Genomic DNA, 21971 nt, shown 5'->3' on the forward strand with positions numbered 1-21971 from the left:
GCCCTTCTCTACACAAATATTGGACCGATATCTTCAATTCCTTATCAAAGATAGTCGGGCAAAGAGTGGAGCCCACACCTTTGGGGGCCCTGTTTGGTGTTTTTCCCTCAATACCGTCGCTCTCCAAACCAGAGAGGGATGTTTTGGCCTTTGTCACTTTGTTAGCGAGGAGACTAATTCTGACCAACTGGAAATCGCCCACTTCCCCTTCTCACACTCATTGGGTTAGGGACACCTTGTACTGTGTAAAACTGGAGAAGATTAGACACTCCTTGAATGGTTCTTCCGATATGGGGTCCATTATTTCAATTCATTCAGAATTTGAATCCGTCTCTGCTTGGGGATGAGTGAGGTCTGCTGGACTTTTGTTTTAAAAGTAGCTTATACTGTGATTGGATTGTATGGATTGTATTGTATTGGATTATGGATGCATCTACCTATACTATCTACCTATGTACCTATAGGATGTTGTGTACTGTTGTTTTGTCTGTTTTTGTCTGCCTTTTATCTTTCAACTTTTACTGATCTTGTATTTAAGGTTTGTTTGTCTTGTTTTCTGTTGTCCTTTTTCTTTGGGGTGGAAATTCAATGTCTTTACTCTTTTATGTCATACTTGTGGGGTTTATTTAAGAGAAGCTGTTAATGTTAATTATTCTTTTTCAAACTCTATCTCAATAATGCTTCTGTGAAAAAAACCAATAAACAAAAAACAGTGCATGCCACAGTGACTTTGCAGTACTTTTCCTGTGATTATCTAAAGTACTTTCATACTTGCTCCACCGCCCTGTGTGTGCCAAACATCATCCATCTGGTACCAACATACAAAAACACATATACTGTATATACCGGTATTTCTTTCCCTTTTTTGTGTGTCATGAAGTTACGTTTATGGTCTAGACTCTAGAGCATGTATCGGTCTTTTATGGAGCAGGGCCCACTTGAAAATCTTGAAAGTGTTCATAAAATTTGAGGGGCCCAGTTGCAACTCGGACCACAGGTTGAGAATCGCTGGTCTAGAGAGCACAGTTTTCAGACCAAGAGACCAATGTGATATCTCACCAGGACCCAAACTTGAATATGAATTAGTAAACTAAATAACTAAGAGCATAAATATGTTGCATTATGATGCGTTGTGAGCTTAATTGTATAGATCGGTTATGTCGCCGGGTTTGCCCTAGAATTGGGATACTGGGGTTAATGTGGTCACTTTTCATTTAAAAGTTTGAAAACTAGACTAATAATAGTGCTTAATTAATAGTACTCTATACCAGCTGGTCGCAGGCCAGGTTGTTCTCCCAGTGAGTGACAGTCAGTCCGGGCCTGGGGGGAAACGGACCCGTCCCTACCACCACAGTTATGGTTGTTCTCCCAGTGAGTGACAGTCAGTCCGGGCCTGGGGGGAAACGGACCCGTCCCTACCACCTACCACCTCTCTCGTTTTAACCCATTTTGGGCAGGAACCCCTTTTTGGTGTTTCAAGCATTATGTTATACTTTAGCTATTGGAAAATAGCAGATCTACAAGCTACAAGCCACCGAGTGGCACGCTATGAGCTTGTAGGTCTGCTATTTTTGAAAAATCGTAAAAATGTGGCTCAAATCTTTGAATATATATTCTTTCGCTTTAATCTTCTGTACCCAGAAACAGGAGGCTGCGCAGAGCCAAGCACGTCTGGGCCACTAAAGTCTTCCACGAAGATCCCTAGGGTCCAATTCATTAGCTTACCTTCCACCCCATCTGCCTAAATCAGTGGTTACAAACTTATTTGTTTCCCCTTGGAGCAGTCCCTCCTTGCATCTGACACAAGCGGAGACCCCCCACACATGCACGTACACATGCGCACACACACACACACGCTCTCTTGCATTTTCCAAGCATGTATGGTGAACCACTTAAGCCCTATATACTTCTTGTACGACAAATAGCAAACATGGCTGATCTATTCTACATGCTCACAACGCGTCGCATTGAGATTAGGGCTGCAACAATTAATCGATTAATCGTAATCGAATCGATTATTCAATTAGTTGGCAACTAATTTGATTAGCTGCTGATTAGGCTGCTATTCAAATAAAAGACAAACTAAATTTAAATTAATTATATTTTTTGTTAGTTAGAACATAAGTGTCATCCAATTAATCGTTTAAATAATCGGCAGATGAATCGATTATGAAACTAATCGTTAGTTGCAGCCCTAATTGAGATGCGGTGTGGGCTTGTAGATCAGCTCTTTTCACTGTTTTTGAAAGAGCACGAAAGATATAACTACTGGTGTATATCACAGATTTTGATCTTGGATCATTCATGACCCAAATAAACATGTTGTGATTTTATACATGTTTTAAAATGTTGTACCGCCTCCAACCAAACAGACCGTCCCTCCCCCAGACCCCAGTTTGGGAAACGTAGGGACCTCTCCCAGGCTCTGTAAACTCATTAAAGACTGGGATTTGGGACAGCTGAAGTCTCGCCAGTTGTCATTTAGAAAAAAGGTTGTTTGGACGACCCTGTGACCTCACCTCTTGTTTGCTATAGCTCCCAGACAAGGTGTGTGAGCTGGAAAGGGGCACATGTAAGCAAGCAGTGTGTGGGGGGAGGGGGGGGGTACTCTGTGCATACATTGTGGTATTTCTACTACACATCAATGTCTCTGACTGTTACTAGTGAAAGTTCTTTAGTCAGATTCTAAAAAAGAATATAAGTACACTCGCATAAAAAACCAAATAAAGTTGTCTTATTTGCCAAATAATTAGAAACTGGTACTCAAGTACAGTAAATGTGCTTTGTAGCCACTTACAGTAAGCTTTAGCCACTTACAGTAAGCCCTGTGTTGTATGTGGCTTGCGTGGCTTGAGTAAAGGTACAGTACTTAGTTAATTGAGTAAAGGTACAGTACTTATAGTTAATTGAGTAAAGGTACAGTACTTAGTTAATTTCCACCACTGTCTGAAAACGAATAACCTGTCTGTGACCTCATCTCTTGCTATCTCCCAGACAAGGTGTGCGAACAGGAAAAGGGCAGATGTAAACAAGCACATTGTCTTTGAAGGCCATGGGTCCTGTCACTGTCTGTCGGGGGGGGGGGGGGGGGGGGGGGGACAGGGGGGGGGGGGGGGGGGACGGACGGACGGACGGACGGACGACGACTGTATTGGGGCGGGTTAAACAGCAGCTACTGTTTGTTGTTTTTCTCCTGACGTTTCCACTCCAGTGCCTCACCCTCCACAATGAAAGTCAGAGGCTGAATGGAGAGCGAGTTTGTTCTTCTACGAGTGAAAGAGGACAGGCTTTTTGCCTTTTTGTTCAGGTTTGTTGAGAAAAGGGGCTGTGTTGACCTAAGGCAATTAGATTAAAACCCAGAACGGCAGTTCAGAAGCTTGCATAGTAGAAACGTAAGCAGGCTACTGTTGCTTACAGCAGGGGTCTTCAACAGGGGGTCCGGAACCCCTATGTTTTGTCCATTTAGTTGTGCTAAAATGAATTGTGTAATTCACTGGTGCTACAGTATGTGATTTGTTTGACCATTTAGTTTTGGTTATGCTGCAGGGCCACATTGGAAAAAAGTGTTTCATTGTTATCCTGGGTTTAAGTTATATTGTTATTTTTACTTGTAGAGGCCTATATTGAACAAAAAATTATCAAATCAGAGTTAAATAAAGACTGATGATTAAAACAACGTGCAAATTGCAGAAGCATTCCAATTATGTTGAGGCAAAAAGTGTGACATCTTGAAAGGCTATGCGTGTAATGTTACATTCTGCTCAAATATCCCTCCACCCCCCCCCCCCCCCCCCCCCCAATGCCCCAAAAATAAGCTTCTTCAGGCTCCATCTGCAAACTATGTTCAGAAGTGTGGTCATGCATGCACTGTTGGCTGCAGGGTCCCGTCTCGGGGCAGGTTTGGAGCGGAGCGAGGGGGCTCAAAGGAATGCATGTTATTCTTAGTGATTTAGATAACCCCTGCTTGGTGAAGTGATCCTTCCTGCCCTTCCAAGTTCCAACCTCACTGATGTTCCCGAGCACCGCATGCATGGCGGCACGCTCACCAGCTTGCAAATCAGCAATTTTAGCCATCTTTAAAATGTGACTTATTTTGTGGACATTTCGCACATTTATCCAGCATTAACTTTAGGCGTTTGAAAAAATACGTGCCCAACATATTGGCGCCAGGTTGAAATTCATTATTCCTGACTAGTTAATTGTGGAAGGTAGTTCTTGCCACTGGCAGTTATTCTCACCTTTCTTGGGATTAAGCCTGTTGCTGTTTTAAGATCACTGGGGTGAAGCAATTTTTCATCACCTTTGCCCTCTCCCCATCTGTGTTGACACATGCAGTTCCCATTGAGTCTTAAGTCACGAAGCCGCAATTCCCTGTGTTCTTAAAACGGCGTGACCTCACCTCATCTGCACTTACCTCCAAGGCTCCAACTCTCCCTGTCCACCATTCACTTCTCACCATTCACTTCTCACTGGCAAATATTTGCTGTATTAGAGCTCCAATTTGCCATTGGACAGAAACCTTGCATTTCATTTTTTTTAATGTGTGTTGCGTAAAAGTGGCGAACATTTGCCGATCTTTTCGCTGTTATTGATTTGTCTTTTTTAAAATTTAAGTGGTTAATTCTGTCTGTGCAGGTTTTATAAATGTTGAACGAACAAATATTAACATGAGCTTGTGACTAAATAATAACCATTGGAACACAGGCTCCCTATCCCCCCCTTTCCTGAAAAGTAATGGTTTTGGACATACAAGGTTTCTACCCGACTGCAACAATTTACTGGATTAGAGAGCGCCAATTTTGTTATTTTTGGCTAGACGGAGGTGCATAGCCTACTGTGTGAACTGAAGAAAGTGCAGGACTTGTCAGTGGAACATAATCTTGGCTCCTCTAAGCCCACATTGAAGGAGTCACAGGTTTGACACGGGTTCCCCACCCTCCCTGCTGTCTCTGTTGACACAATGCATCCTAAATCCCTAAAGCCCTAATTCAGCGTGTTTGGAAAATAGTCTCACCTCACCCCACATTAAGCCCAATGAGACTCCAGCGGCTTTCACTGGCTTTCCTCTAGTTCCCAGTTGAACTCTAAAATCTTAACATTTTCATGTCAAGGATCCCCAAATGAAAAAGAAAATAGTTTTTGCCAGGGACCCCCATAAGAGTAGATTTGTCAAAATACCATATATATATAATATCTGGGGTATGCCTTACTAATACTACAATCCTACTATCGTATAAAATGAGGAAACTTCTAAATATCATCCATTTTTCTCCTCCAGTGGGTTGACCAATAGATCTGATTTTGAACATGTATTGTTGTTGTACACCATTGGCATATTCGTGAAGAGAAAATGGGGATGCCAATTCACCACTTTTCCCACATTTTCCCAATTTATTAGCATCCATGGGGCCATGACTCAGAGAGCAGTACCAGGGTAATTTAATTGGCAGATGTTTCCAGTTGTCTTAATTGTGCTGTCCTCTTTATAGTAGGATGCTGTACAGGCCTACTCGCACAACACCAGAGAGACCGTACTACCTCAGTGGTGCACACTTGTTAAGGACGTTGTCTTTGACCCACGGCTGGGCATTCGTAGACTTGGTGCACCGATATGTGGTCAGCGTGTGGTCAATAAAGCACAGTAGCTTACATTACAAAACAGTCTCCCATCTATTATGTCAGCAACAACCCCCAGCAGCCCTCAGTGTGGTACAGACAGACAGTGACATAATATCCAATCGGTGGACAGGGACTCTTAAACATTTTTCTCCCCCAAGTGGTTCTTAAAATGAATTGAAGCTGATTTTGTACTCATCCCCAAATTCCCAGCTATTCATTAGCATTTTTGCCACATGCTACTATGGGATCTGTAGTGCCAGTTGTGGTCACGTCTGCACATAGTTTGGGTGTGCAACATCCCCGCGTATGGACTATTATTAGTTACTAAATATTATTGTGGGGAGGCGGGGGTCCTTGAGGATTGTTTGAAATATGTTAGTGGTCCAGAGCTCCAAAAAGGTAGTAGTACACATTCTACTCAACTCACCTCGACCTCTGTGCCCTCCAGCTGCCCCGGAGTGTACCCCGGGAGGCCATCGCACCTTGCGGAACCCGTACCGGAGTGTGGACTTTGACTCGACGGAGATCCAGAACACGGCCATCCAGGACCTGATCTGTGACCACTCCCTCTCCCCCGGGTGGTATCGCTACAGCATCAACAACAAGCCAGCTGAGATGCCCACCACCTGTGTGGAGGTAAGACGACACAACTTCAAATTAAGGCTCTTGTCCAGAGCGACGAGTAAAAATCAGAACAAGCAGACTAAGCATGAACATGCCAACAGAAAACGCTTTGTTGGTCCTGGGTTCGATTCCCAGGACTGTGGGCGCTGGGGGTGTGTTCTCTCCGCGTCATCAGTGCCCACTGCCCATACCCTTGCGGTTGGCATGTTCTCCCTGTGTCCCCTCACAAAAACATTCAGTAATCCTGGTACTATACTGCCTCCCCCTGGTCATATGGGGAAAGGAACTGGTTGGAATAATTATGTTCCTTCCACACACTACGTCCAACCGGGGAAACTCCCGGGTGAAAAGAAGCGACTTGGACTCCTCATGCATTGTTCTCCCCAGATTTGCCGAGGGAGTGTATTGCCCAGGAATACATTAGACAATTGACACTGGGTGAAAAAACGGTTACAAAAACTGTGGAATAAAAAAATTGAAGAAAGAAAGAGGAAAAAAGCATTACATTTTTTTAGTGGCTGAGCATTGGATATCATGCTTCTTACTAAGCACACAGATTGTTTATTGCTGCCAGCAATATTCAAAAATAATACCCGTGCCAAATGGACTAGCTAAAACAATGGTAAACATGGATTTCTCGTGGTTGTGGTAAGGATTTAAAGTCTGGTCATAAATTACCAGGTTGTCAGCCTCAGGCAGGAGTATCAAATGTGACATTGATGAGCGGCACTCCTCTCCCAAATCTTTACCTATTTTGTGCTTGTGGCGCCGTTAGCGCTCTGCCGAAAAACACTAGACTAGAGCGCTGAATCACAATGCTCATCGCTGTGAAGAGGAGTGTCTCCAGCACGTCTTTACATAAAGAACTACCTAACAGAAAGGCGAGACCAGGGTTTGAATTCCGGATAAGAAGATAAATGTTATGGATTTCTGTAGAAATGAATAACATGAGATGAATGGCTTCTAGCATAACATAACAGGGTCTTGCTCAGGGACCGGAAGGCAAACCAGGGACCTTCTGTTTCCCATTCAGCTATGATGATTGCAACATTGTAACTGTCTAAATACAGACTCCATTAAAATGTAAAACTCAAGTCTAATGGGAAGATGAGCATCTTCACACACAAGTGGCTATTGTTTAAAACATTCCAAAGCTGTGTTTACACCAGTGTAAATGACATGATTATGACCTGATTAGTGCCTGTGTCCGGTCAGCTCTTGAGCTAATGGTACTAAAGAGCACAGTCATTAACTTTTACCACCTGTATTCGTGCTACAGAACACATTTGCCAACTAGCTTTCCTAGTTTTTTTATTTCTTTATTTTCTTGCAAGCACAAATTCATTTTAGTGGTGGAAGTACTAAGATGTTTTGCTTAAGTAGCAATACCACAATGTAGAGAAGTAGCCTAAATTAAAGTAAGTAAAAGGCCTAAATTGACAGTTTTACTTGTATGGTGTAATACGAGAACAGTGCTCATCATGTTGCAGAATGTCTCATTTCACAGATTTGTCAAATTTCTTCCAAAACAGGTCATTGCAGCACTTTACGCAGCTAGATCTGTTATTTTTGAATAGCCACCAAAATATATTAAAGGGCTTAATGTGGTTAATGCATGTTTTGTAATGATGTAATCAACAAAGTTACTAGTAACTAGTCGACTACAGTTTTCAAATAATATTGAAACGTGGAATAGTATTGAAAAAGGTGAGAACCATTTAAACATTTTCAATTTCACACTTCTAAAATGTTCAAAAATAGCAGATATATGCACTGTGAGCTTGTATATCTGCTATTTTTGAATAGCCAACACTAAAATCGGGAATGACACAGAATAGAAAAAGTTCAGAAAAAGCATATACTCAAGTACCTCAAAGCTGTAATTTAATATACTTTCCACCACTGTTTTTTGGAGGGTACAACATGTCACCAACTGGCGCGGCAGCACAGTACAACCTTGAAACGGTTAAAAACATCAAACATCTTCTGTGTGCGGCCCAAAGAGCAGCTGATTGCCATCATGTCAGAAGCACATCCCTGTAGCGCTCATCCCCAGGCCAGGTGCAGGGTGATAATTGCACCCCTTGCTGAGGTTAATAACCGCCTGCGTCTTCTCATCTCTCCTCACGTGAACCGGTGCGGAACCCAGGCGCCGTCCTGGCTCTCTCACTAAGAGAGCGAGAGAGAGAGAGAGAGAGAGAAGGCCCCAGAAATAACCTTTCAGACCGAGGTTCTTTTGAAAGTTCTCAAACATTTTCCAGTCAGGAGGACTCCTATCTGAAAATGTTTTGTGTGCTAGCTAGGGACCCCCATACAAGATCTGTGTTGATAAAATGTTAAAATCTTTCTTTCAATAATTTTGAAAATAGCTGATCTACAAGCTCACAGTGCTTGTATAAACACATTTTGCTGGGGACCCCATGGAACCCTCTCAATTACCCCATGGGGGTCCCCGGACCCTACTTTGAGAAACACTGCTTTAAAGAACCATTCATTTGAACCCTTAAAGGTATATTCAGTAATTTCGCTCAAAAAACCTTCGGTTTCGTTTTTGGCTGTGGGACCCAGCCTTTCGTCCAATCAGGATAGAGAGTCAAAAACGAAACCTAAGGTTTTTTGACCCCCAGGGGTTAACTGGGGACAGGGAGGAACTCCTTATATGGCCAGCACACTCTATAGTAGGGAGGATTATCACAACAAAACAAAAAAATAAGTGATATTTGAATTAAGTGAAATCACTGAATATACCTTTAATAATCACTTGATCCCTAAAAAAAAAAGGACCACGAAGAACAATTGAGTAAATAAAAAAAAATCCTTTTCAAAGAAACGTCTTCCGAACCATTATTTCTCTGTGTGCAGATGAACCGGTGTGGAACCCAGGCACCCGTGTGGCTGTCGCTGAGAGACGGCGCCCTGCCACGTCCCGGGGAGATCCGGCAGCTCTCGGCGTGCGCCACATGGCAGTTCTTCCACGGCAGCGCCAAGGACTGCTGTCTCTTCCGCATCCCCATCACCGTGCGCAACTGTGGGGAGTTCTTCATCTACTACCTGCAACCCACCCAGGGCTGCATGGGCTACTGCGCTAAAGGTACCGTACGCTGCAGGGCAAGAACTGAGCTGAAAAGGTCCAAGTGGAAGAACAGAAAGTACTTTCAACAGAAAGTACTTTACATTAAATATGCTAGATGGGTGCCAGCCTACTCGGGGCCATGCAAGTTGGGAGTGCACTCTCCTCTCATTGTACAATTACCTCTGTTATCTGATGTACTCGTTGTCAACTTTGCATTTTGCTTCACGCCACCGGTTTCGTTCTCTTCCCTCACTATGACCACAGCTCTCGTACTTTCTGTCCCAGTACACACGATGCCACTTGCAGTACATTGGCAACGCAGCACAAACTAAGTGAAGCTCGGCAATATAGTTAAACCGAAGGGTCGCACCGGCCAATCGGAGACTAATATATTGGTTAAACTGCACAAACCTCCCCCTCCCCCCCCAAACACACAGAGATCCGGTGTGTACTCTGTAGAATTGGTGCGTTCTCATCCGCAATAATAAATAAAAGTATTTTGCTGTGTATCCCTCCTTTTGTAGCAAGCAATAAAGAATAAAGTTAAAAAAGTTAAAAAAAAGAAAAAGAAAAAACTTGGCTAACTAACAGCAGTGCATCATGGGTGAATGCCCTGATGGAATCTGAGTCGCCCCTGAAGAAGGTATCCGCTCTGTACAGGAGGTCCTGCTACTCACTGCTCTATTCACTATAATCCAATGTGCCACTACTGTATTCACTGGAGGTGAGGGTTTCTGCGGATCATGTAGGTCGGCTATTATCGTGTTTATCAATAATTTACCTTTTTGACCTTGACATTGCTCTGCATGACTTGACAATGATGCAGTACACAGTGAGACACACACACACACACACACACACACACACACACACACACACACACACACACACACACACACACACACACACACGCATGGAGACTACAATACTTTCATGACGAATTGGATTTAAAGAAAAAGTCTGTACTGAGATAATGAAATGTACGTATGCATGTATTTAATGTTTGTTCAGTAGAGCAGAGTGTCAAGCTCTTGTTTCCAACTGATTCCTGAATCCACACATTTCTTTGCAGTTTCACCAGACTTTGGACCAAAACTCTGCCCTCCGGGTGAAGTAGAGATCAACGGGCAATGCAAAGGTGACAAAATAAACTACTTAAACATTAAGCAGGGTTTGATTATTCATTCACTATTTATCTTGTTTCAGTTTTATTCTCATATGCCATTCTGAAATGGTTAATATAAGTACACGTTGTTATGATTATGTCTGGATGGAGTGTCCTAGCTAGGAGAGAGAAAACAAGGCTGATAAGAGGGCATGTGTTCACATGGGAATGAGAGCTGCTTAGCCAAAATCCGTTGCTGTCGGGTAGAAACCTTGTATGTCCAAAACCGTTCCTTTCTTCTTATTTGTTATTATTATATAATTATATATAGTTTTTAAAATACTGAAAATAGCTGTGAGCTTGGATGAAGTAGGGTATAATTTTACAAAAGGGTTAGCAAGGTTTCTGCCTGACAACGATTTATATTTTCTGGTGTTGGATGTGTATCCTCTTCAAACTGCATGTGGTTTCCTCCAACTTCCAGATTAGTGTCAGACTTTACAGATACAGATGTATTTTGTTTACTTCATTCAAATGCACAGATATCGAGCTTTAACCTTTTAAAAATAAACATTTTGTACAAATAACTAAGAAAGAAATCACGTGCCATGTCAATTATTCTTTTCTATTTTCTTCATCATCGTTGTCTTCATTGTCTTCTTCTTCACCATCATGGTGTTCCTTTCCAGCAAGCCTCCCGGCTCTCCCCAGCAGACCCGTCATCAGCCCGGAGCTCATCGGCAGCAGTGTCCACCTGAGGTGCTCCTTCGCCAGGGTTAGCGCCCCTCCATCGGGCCCAGACCACCAGGCCATGGCGGTGGGCTACCGGGTGGTGTGGGCCAGACACATCGGGCACAGCATGAAGGCCGAGGTCAGGCAGGAGTCCACACTGAAGACCTTCTCTATGGTGGAGATGGACGGGGTGCACTTCAGACTGGGAGAGACGGTAATTATAGTGATATTAAAGGCTGTTGGTTCTCACAAACACTTTCACGTCAAGGACCCCAAAATCGATGCATATTGAACCCCCATTGAAAAGACTTTATTCTCAAGATTTGTCAAAATGTTTCTGAAATTCAAAAACTATAATGGGCTGTGCTGTTACTGTAACACTATTGCTAGTATCATTTCTAATGCTCAGGGTTTGATTTGTAAAATGGCATTTCAAAAGCAACACAACAGCAAGCACTACTGTATAGTACCGTATGTTGTTGCACAAAATATAGCAAAATAATTGCCAATCTTTCCTAAAAGATAACGATGAACGTCGCTGCTGCATGTCTGTGCTGCAATTAATTTTTCTTCCAAAAACTCAATCGAAGCACATGTGATCCAAAACGACAGTATGAAGTAATGAGAGCCAGGCTCAGTGTGATCAAGGCATGCTGAACGAGGTTGACCCCGCTCGTGAGCAGGTGAGGGCGGGTTTAACCCATTCTGACCTGAGATCAGATTCATACGAGGTTTCCACTGGACACACACTGGTCTGATTAAACCCATTCTGACCTGAGATCAGATTCTAAAAATGTCAGTCGTTCTTCGATTTTTCAAAAATAGCAGACCTACAAGCTCGTATCGCGCCACTCGGTGGCGCGATATGAGCTTGTAGATCTGCTATTTTTAAATAGCTAAAGCATGACGTGATGCTGACACCAAAATGGGTGCCCGGCCAGAATGTTTTAAACAATGGATCATGGTGACCTGTCGAGAGAGAGAGAGAGAGAGAGAGAGATGGAGGGCTGTGAAATCAGATCCAGCTTAAACAAGCCCGTCTCTCCCCCCTCCACATGCTTTCTATTTAAATGGATTCTCTCTCATTTAAATTGTGCTGTGCTATGGTATGGTATACATGGGGCAGCAGTGTGCAGCACACAATCTGAAATACCACCTGCCGAATACCTCCATGTCCTCCATGTCATTATCTACAAGCTCACAACGCGGGAGCCTGTAGATCGGTTATTATCCAGGCTTGTAGAATAACAAATAAATAACTATTTTAGAAAGTATTAAATAAGCTTATGACAATTATCCAAAATCCCAGACGACGTGGCTTAACCACTTAAACCTTGAACTGTGCACCCAACAGTGCACCACAAGTTCTGTTTCTGAATGGCTATATCATTGCCTGTGTGTGCGTGCGTGCGTGTGTGCGTGCACGTTTATCATTATTCTCTTATCCCTCCTGGGCTTTGAGGCCGTTGTGGAACTTAAGCTGCCTTTTCTCAAGAGCATTTTTCTAAAATAGCAGACCCACAAGCTCGAGTGGCGCGCTACGAGCCCAAAATGGCTTAACCACTAGTGTAAGTGATATTTGTTGGTTAATCGTTTATATATTCTGATAGTAATCATTGCTATAAAGTCTATGTTCAGGAACAGGGGTCTCTAAAACAGAAAATACATTTTCAGGAGAGGTGATAGCAATTTCCTCTAATTAAGAGAGCGAACCCATTTATCTGCTTCAATCTGTTCCAGTTCCGGTTTATTTTGTGTTTAATGATAATAAAGTTGGAAAACAAACTTTCTATATAGCAATGATTATTATCAGAATATAGTTATTTATCACTTATTGCAGCAAAGAAATATCACTTTACACCACATTCAAGCCTCTTTGTGACCCAAGTTCTCGGATGATGTTCTTCTGTAATTTGACTTATGATGTCATCATGTCGCACAGAACATCAACAATCGATCAACGACCTGACCGTCTCTATGACCTTGTAGATCGGCTATTCTTTCGGCTATGGGGAAAACATAGAGATGAAATATAGAGATATGATATAACCGGAGAGCTTATTATCCCTCCCAAACGCGACACTCAGGTGATGTCATCGCCCACCGCAACACCGCACCGACGGTCTCCTATCGTCCGTCCAGCTGTGAGGCCAACCGCTCGCTCCTCGCCATATTTGGACACGTATGTTGTCTGGGACACGTTAAGCCCCCCCCCCTTCCCCCTCCACCCACCCAGTGGGGGAAAGTAACCGAGTACATTTACTCAAGTACTGTATTTAACCACTTAAGCCCCTGTGGTCTTGGAGAACTGGACTTTGACCGCTTTTCCCCCATCCAAGTCTCTTTATATGATGCATCGTGAGCTTGTACATCGGCTATTTTTGGCTAACGTTCTCCCCAGAAAGAATATGGATGCTGGCGTTCATGTAGTCGAGTACAACTTTGTGGTGCTTTCGACTTGACTTGAGGTTGTGCATTTCTCAATGCTTCTGGAAATGCAGGAGAGAAGTACATGCAGTAGATGAGAGCAGAATAAGTGGTGGGAAATAACTAAGTAGTACAATTTTGAAGTACCGGTACTTTGTACTTCATATGACTGCAGTTTTTTGTGTATATTTGTATGTCTCTAAATGTTATGATGAATTGAACAAAGTGGACCCTCTTGTAAACAAGTTTAGTGCTTTATTGGTCGTCCACTCAAAGTTAACAGTTTTTTTTTATTGAGTTGTGCTTGAAATGTACTGTAATTCTTCAAACTGTTAATAAATACTTCAATCAATCGATGCTCCCCTACATCTCGGAGGCTATAATGCTGTACTCCATTTCTAATAGACAATAGTAATGAAACAGGGCTTAATTGTTTAATGCACATTCATTTAACAATATAAATCCACAACTTTTAAAATTATTGCAGTTGAGTAAAAAGTACCTTACAACATTTGCCTCTTGAGTAGAAGTATCGGACAATTCTAATACTGTATAGTAAAGTAAAAGCACCTGTACTTGCATACAGTACCCGAGCAGTGTACTTAAAGGAACACTTCACCACTTTTCAACCTATCTTCATATAATAGGTCCTCACTAATAATCATGAAAAAATGGCGCAAATGTTTTTCTACTCTAGTCTGTGTCTCATAGGAGGGCTGTGGGCAATTCAGAAACCGTCTTCCAGTGACATCATATATGGGGAATACAAGCTAATAGAAACTGCAGGCTTTCTAGTCCTGAAAAGTTGCAATGCGAAAATGGAAGCCATCGTTCTCACCATAATGAAAATCTAAACATTTTTGTAAAACAATTGTTTAAAAAAAGAATCTGCCTAATGATGATGTCACTGGAAGACGGTTTCTAAACTGGCCACAGCCCTCCTATGAGACACAGACTGAGTAGAAAAAAATCATGCAATTTTTTCATGATTATTAGTGAGGACCTATTTATTATATGAAGAAGTTGAAAAGTGGTGAAGTGGTCCTTTAACAGTATTTACTTTCCACCACTGCTCTGGGGCCCCACGTTTCACACTTGCTTATGTCACAGCTGTGCCGGGGGTCAAAGGTGACAGCTTTCTCTGCGTTTCTGGTGCACTCAGCACATTGTCCATGTGTTATGTCAGGAACGCCACGCGCTCAACTGTTGGATCCAATTCACCAATACGTCATCGGTCATAGTTTTTCCGCTGTCGGGTGGAAATCTTGTATGTCCAAATCTGTTACTTTTCAGGGAGCAAGCTCTTGAAATGTTTCATTGGTTCAATGTGTATACAAACACACATAACTACTTCCACTTTCACATACATTCTTTTTACAACTTTCTCGTGACACCGTTGAGTGTCGAACGACGAAGTATAGGGCATTCATTTGCAAAAAAAAAAAAGAAAAAAAAAACTAAACTAAAATTAAAAGTCGAAAAAAACTGAGATACAAGGTTTCTGCCTGACAGCAGCAAGTGTGTAATGTTAGGAGCGCGACATGCTGCAATCAGTCCAATGTTTGGATCACATCCACACGTACGTCATCAACGGCCAGCCATTATGCAACGCGTAATGCTGACACGACTGCGCTGCGCCTGACTTACTGAAGGGAGAGCTGGACCAGATAGACGGCGTGTCCTATGACGGGCCTCTGGCCTTCGGGGGCAAAGCACTGCTTGTCGTTCCAAAGTGTGGCTTTCGAACGCAAACTGGGATCGTGCTTTTGTGTTCAGAACTCCGACACTTTGGAATCCCCTACCCAGGGAGATAAAGCATGCGGAGTCTGTTCCCCACTTTTAAATCCCTTCTGAAAACTCAACTTTTATAAAGCTTCTTTTAACCCCCAGCTCTCTTAGTTTGAATGCATTTCTTGTTTTATGTTATCGTTATGCATTGGTTTTTTTTTGTATCTTTGTGTTGTGGATTCTTGTGTCAAGCACTTTCTCACATTTAAATATGCTATACGAATAAAGCTTATTAATGTTGCTTTAAATAGTGATATACTATATTGGTGGTTTTCAAAGTGGGATCAATGATTGATAGGAATCAATTGGACCCTTATGGGCTTGTTACTCTGATAGTTATGGGGGTCTGTGGCCTTAATGCAGACCAAACTGGAGGTCCTCAAAATGAAAACATTTCAGAATCACTGCTTTATAGCATGAGGATTGTGTTACTGATCATGACTCGGCTGTTTTATTGAGGAACAGTGATGTGGTTCAAGCTGCAATCTGAGATATTTAAATCGGAATCTACAATCATTTTAGCTTGTATATCAGCTGTTTTCCCTGTTCATTGAATGACAAGTACTGTATAAACGTTTGTGCGTATGTATGGGGGGTCTCAGCTTTAATCAGATGTAAAGAGTGGGGCAAAAAGGTTGGAAAGTCAAAGCACTGAAATCCTTTGTGTTTACAGTTTTCCTGCAGTGTGTCAACATTCAGAGCCAACTACAGTCAAGTACAATCTGCACCACGAGAGAGTGAGAGCTTCTATGCTGGACTCAAGGTATATATATTTAAATTATAAGCTCAGTACTGTATCATAGTAACACGTTATCTATTATGATTTATAGGTAAATAACTGTTCCATCATTTCTTTCTTGTTAAAATAAGCTTTCCGAGTACTTACTTACTTACTCATCTTCGTCCCCTATGGGACATAAGGCTTCAATGAGCGCTCTCCATTGCATCCGATCCTTGGCAGCATGTTGCGCCTCTCCCCAGGACAGGTTCATCTGTTCCAGCTCCTGTTCCAGCTCACAGTTCTGCGCCAGGTGGTTTTGGGCCTCCCAGGTTTAATCTTAACACCTTTTGTGATGCAGTCCTGCTCCATCCTCAGTACATGTCCTAGCCATCTGAGGCGATTCCGAGTAATTATTACTAAAGAGTGTTTGCTCAGTTGCACTTTAGATAAACAGAAAATACATTTTCAGGTTGGGAACCTTGGATCCAATGAGAGAACCTTGGATCCAATGAGAGAACTCATACAGGATAAACGAGTGAACTTGCAAGCGATTAACCCATTTCGACCTGAGATCAGATTCTAAAAATGTCTTTTTCAAAAATGGCAGACGTACAAGCTTGTAGCGCGCCACTCGGTGGCGCACTATGAGCTTGTAGATATGCTATTTTTCAATAGCTAAAGCATAACATAATGCTAACACCAAAAGGGGTTCCCGCCCAAAATAGGTTAAACAAAGAAATGAGCAGACAAGGTTCAGCCGTGTAACTTTCATAACGTTAAGCTGTGTATGTGTTGAACAACACGGCCATGCAGAATAACATTGACAGCTTCAAGGTGATGAAAGCTTCATGCCCAGCTTAGCAACGGTTGCTAAACTATTTGGTTTGGCATTGGACAATCGCTTTTGGGGTGGGGTTTAGCCTTTGGGCTAATTGTACTGATTCTTCTCTGTTCTCCTGCATGCAGTTCTCTCCTGATGTTCTCCACATAGCAGAGAACGGCAAGGAGCATGAGGTGACCATCTACAGCACTGTCCCCATCCCGTGCCACGGACCGCAGCTTGAACACCAGTGTGGCGTTCCTCTGGCACTCAGCGTTAGCGATCCAGGTCAGGTCTAAATGGGTTTCTTAGATCTCTGATTCTCAGGCTTGTTACACATGCCACAGTGTAGATTGAGGTTCCAGTATAGTTTACTTCAGTGATTGTCAACCTTTTAAAATGCAACGACCCCCCATGCATTAGACCATTAGACCCCCTTACTTAATAATTATATATTTTTGTCAGACCCCAATCTACACTGTAAAGATCCTCAGTGTTGATTTAATTCTGAGAGTGTTCAAATGGAATCAAATGTCCATTTGGTTTGGACACACTCAATATCAACAATACCAAATGTTTCCAGTGTGTGTGTGTGGGGGGGGGGGGCTTGCATGAATCATGGGCATAATTTCCGGTTGTCACTCACTCAATTATTTTGAGTGTCAGTCAATAATAATAATAAAGAGAGAGAATACAAATGAGATAAAGAATAAAACACTAGAGACCACACAGGGTCTCTGGTGACAGTTTGACCGGTGGACAGCGTGCTGACGACGTCTTGTTGTTGACCTCTTCTTCCAGACGGCCTGGGGGGTCACGAGGCCCCCAACGTGGCGCTGTCCTCCTGCCAGGCGTCGCTGGAACCCGGTGCGAGCTGCCAGGGCGGCGGCCGCTGCGCCAGCGCCACCGTGCTGCTCACCGCCGTCAGCGACTTCACCCGCGACGGGAACCGGCCCAGCCTGCTCAGCGCTCTGCCCGGCCCCGGGGCGCCACGCCTCTGGAGGAGCTACGTCCCCGCTCCTCTCAAAGTGAGGCCGGTGTGGTGTCAATTGTAAATGCAACCTTGCCCTCAATTTACAATTTAGGCATTTAGCAGACGCTCTTAATCCAGAGCGACTTACATTTAAGCAAGAACAAAAGCATGGGAATACATCACATAAAAGCATTTATCATGAAACATGCGTAAGCTAAGAAAGTAACTGGAATATCTATATAATGAAACTATACATACACTATACATATAAACTATACATATTTACTACTATGCTATACATATGTACTATGGCGTGCTATGACTATATACAATACAATTATAGTGCTGTCTACATAACATGCTATAAGTCTGTGTCAAATGCTATCTAAGCCAACAGAAATGCTATCTAAGGGGTTAGGGTAAGTGCTATATGGGCCATGATGGAGTCTGAAAAGGTGGGTTTTCAGGCTACGGCGGATGATTGGGAGTGATGCTGCAGTTCTGACTGCAATGGGAAGTGCATTCCACAGTTTTGGAGCCAGAAGGGAGAAGAGTTTGGGACGTGTGGAGCGTTGTCCCGGCGTTTTTAGTGAGGGTACTTCCAGCTTCCCTGCGTTGGCTGATCTGAGTGTGCGGGAGGGTTTGTAGGGTTCAATCATACTTGCAAGATATGGGGGAGCCATACCTTTGGTTGCTTTGAATGCCAGCATCAGAGTTTTGTATTCTGTGCGGGCAGCGACCGGGAGCCAGTGGAGGGTGCGGAGCAGGGGGGAGACATGTGAGAATTTTGGCTGGTTGAAGACCAAGCGAGCTGCTGCCCTCAATGACCTCAGTGCCCGCATACCTGACTAACTACCTCAAAACAGTGAGCGATACCCACAGCCACAATACTAGAGGGAGCCAGAACAACGATCTGGTACCAGTACCACCCACTTTCATAACAAATATGGGCAAGAGGAAGGGAGACAGTTTAAGCCCTTAATTTAATTACAGGGTGAAAGTAAAAAAGTTAACGTTATGATGTATCGGTCACATCTTCGTCATGAGTGGGTAATTATCCTTCTACAGCACCACCACCCAAGTGTGGAATGCTCTTATTTACATTATTTATAACGTATAAAACATACATACAAGCAAAATTCAAGTAAAGTCAATTACAGTGCTTGAATAAATGTACTTACTGTAGTTACTTTTCACCACTGAGTGCCAGGGATGCAGGGGGATTTCATGTTTTTAAAGGCTGTTTAAATGCTTTGTGAGCTCCATCTGTTTTTTAAATGTTCATCAGTCATATCAACGTTATAATTCAGCAGAATCCATAGATTACATCTCAATCCATCTAAACTAGTGTCTAGTGATTCTCAATGTATTATTATCAGGCCACAGAACATTTGATATTTTGTTACCCCTTCTTTCTATCTCTGGCACCCCAGAGATCCTCTTTGTTAATTTATCTCTGTGTTTAACTCTGCGTAAATCTAACTCTAAAAGAGAACACGGGTCCATTTGGTTCCATTTGTTACACACACCCTATTTGGTCGCCGGGCACCACCTAAACAAGAGTCAATCCGTCTGCATCCAAACCGTCAATTACCTTCCATAATCAATCATGGCGCGATATAAGTGTCCCAATGCAGACGGAGCGTCTCTCAGCCGCCCGACATCAAAGTCTTCACAGGGTCACAGGGAGGAGAGGGAGAGCGGTGTTGACCTCTTGTTCTTCTAGTGCAGTGGTGGAAAATGTACTCGCATGTTTTACTAATTAAGTAAAAGTATTACTGCAATATAGATATATTATACTCCGGTCCGGAATTCAAAATGTACTCGAGTACAAAGTTACTTTACACCACTCTTCTAATGTCCCCATCTCAGGTCACGGTGCAGGACCTGCCCACTTCCATCTGTTACTCTCTGACCGACCCACACATCATCACGCTGGACGGAAGGTCCGTATACGGTATACACGCTGGGTGTCCGGATGACCCTGCCGGATGCCCGACTGCCTAGAATAGATCAGTGGTTCTCCACCTTATTATATTTGAACTGGGGACCCCTCCACAAATCGTATTTAAACTGGGAACCTGACAAGCGCTTGTGAGATCAGCCATTTTCACAATGTTTTCCTCTTTATTATATTATTTGGCCAATGTTTGACCAGTTCTTATACCGTATAGTTTGTTTTCTTTTGATGCAGTAATGGTCATTCATTCCATTCCATTTAATTGATTTTCTTTTCTTGACTTAACATTGTTTTTTTTAGGTAATAAAGAGGTCTTAAAAGCCCTAGAATTGTCACTTCACTGTCATCTGGGGAGCCCCTCAATTGCTGTATTAGGGGCCTTATCCACGGCTTTTGATATGGATATTACATTGTCAATATCGCACGCAGCCAGCAGTTATTATTGACATGCTGTGTGATTGAAAGCCGTTGCTGGACTTACGGTTATTTTAGTACGTAGTCATAAGAGTTTGGCGCCCAGTGCAGGTCTTCTGTTCTTGACTGACCGCTACACGTTGTCGACCTGGGTCAGATGGGGTCCGCTAATGGGAGGATGTTTGTTGAAAACTGCCCGGGGGGGCGGGCAGGGTGTAGTTTTGTAGTGATGACTCAACTACGCTTGTCAGTTAAAATTGCAGTCCAGAGTCCCACTGCGGTACCGGTACGATTATGTAGTCTACGGGGGTGGGGGGTCATTCGTTCGTTTTCTTTTTGTATTGTCCATAGCATCCCTATTTTGGGCAAACTTCTCTTCTAAAAATTTCATTTTTTTTGTATTTTTGGTTGTTTTGTTTCAGAAAATAGTGAAGCCATATTATGCCCACTACTGTATTTGTTGTGCAATGAAGTATAGGACTTAAGTGTTGCTTTCATTGTCGTTGTTATATTGACAAATTGAACCCTGATTTAATAGTGAGTTGTGCTGTGATTGTGACCACCACCTAGGCGTTACGAGAACCACCACACCGGGTCCTTTGTGCTGTACCAGAGCCTGAGCAGGTCATTCGAGGTGCACGCTCGCCAGTGGGACTGTGGCAGCCGACACCACGCCGTGGCGTGTAACTGCGGCGTGGCGGTGCGCGAGGGCGCCGAGGTGGCCGTGCTGGACATGTGCAACGGCCAGCTGCAGGAGACCCGGCCCCGGCTCACCCTGAGGAGCCCGGCGCTGGGGGACGCCAGTAACGGACGCGGCGTCCGCGTTCTGGAGACGCATCAGGGGAAGAAAATCACGGTACGAATCACGTTCAAATGGGCACCGTGCACACACGTCATTTTGGAAAGAACTTGGGCCCATTCCCTACTTTGTTCACAGGTGTTACCGATGATGCTAATGAAGGCTCTGTTCCATTCTGGTCAAACGGAGTCAGGGTGCTGCTATTGTGCATGTTGGCTCACTGGAGACACTCTGCAACCCCAGTGGGTCTCAAAGTGTCCTTGAGTGGGTTCCAAATGGCACCGTACCGGTGTGTAACTCTGAGAGGTTCCATTTGTACACTCTGAGTTATGGGGGTCCTTTAAAATTAAAAAGTTTGAGAATTACTACTGTGCACTGAATGGAACAGCCTTTATCATCGGTAACACGAAGTATGCAGTATAACAAAGTGTGTGTGCATATAGCACATTTGTTACAAAAGACCGCTGGTAATCAACGTCTGGTCCGGGGACCACCAGTGGCCCAAATGGACACTCACAGGTGTCTGTATGTATTTTGTCATTGTGTTGTTCCGACGGGCGACGGCACGGGATCTGTCTTCTCCAAACGTCTCCATTTGGCCACCCCGAGACCCCGACAGATAAGCATTCCGTTGTGATCATGCTGTTCAGTGTGTCACGCAGCCACGCTGGGTGCGCGCAGGGCTGTAAGCTGTCGTTGTCAGTGTCCAGGCTTTGAGCGTGCATGTAGCCCATGTGTAATGCACGGCGAAGGAGGTGGTTGAGGAGGGGGCGGACAGTGTGGTGTCGAAACTGTGTGTGTGTGTGTGTGTGTGTGTGTGTGTGTGTGTGTGTGTGTGTGTGTGTGTGTGTGTGTGTGTGTGTGTGTGTGTGTGTGTGTGTGTGTGTGTGTGTGTGTGTGTGTGTGTGTGTGTGTG

General features: G+C 43.5%; 1 protein-coding gene across 1 annotated transcript in view; it reads left to right on the plus strand.

Moving 5' to 3' along the window:
- LOC310853889 (von Willebrand factor D and EGF domain-containing protein) overlaps positions 1–21971 on the plus strand; it is a 74580-nt gene that overhangs the window by 8755 nt on the left and 43854 nt on the right. The window contains exons 2-10 of the mRNA XM_083758361.1: positions 6068–6255; positions 9106–9334; positions 10389–10454; positions 11111–11367; positions 16042–16131; positions 17056–17197; positions 17711–17937; positions 19755–19828; positions 20827–21112. Coding sequence (XP_083614487.1) covers positions 6068–6255; positions 9106–9334; positions 10389–10454; positions 11111–11367; positions 16042–16131; positions 17056–17197; positions 17711–17937; positions 19755–19828; positions 20827–21112 — 1559 coding nt within the window. The remainder of the gene's footprint in view (positions 1–6067; positions 6256–9105; positions 9335–10388; positions 10455–11110; positions 11368–16041; positions 16132–17055; positions 17198–17710; positions 17938–19754; positions 19829–20826; positions 21113–21971) is intronic.

The sequence above is a fragment of the Protomyctophum parallelum genome (genome assembly GCF_964188405.1).
Source record: "Protomyctophum parallelum genome assembly, chromosome: 23".
NCBI classification, from domain to species: Eukaryota; Metazoa; Chordata; class Actinopteri; order Myctophiformes; family Myctophidae; genus Protomyctophum; species Protomyctophum parallelum.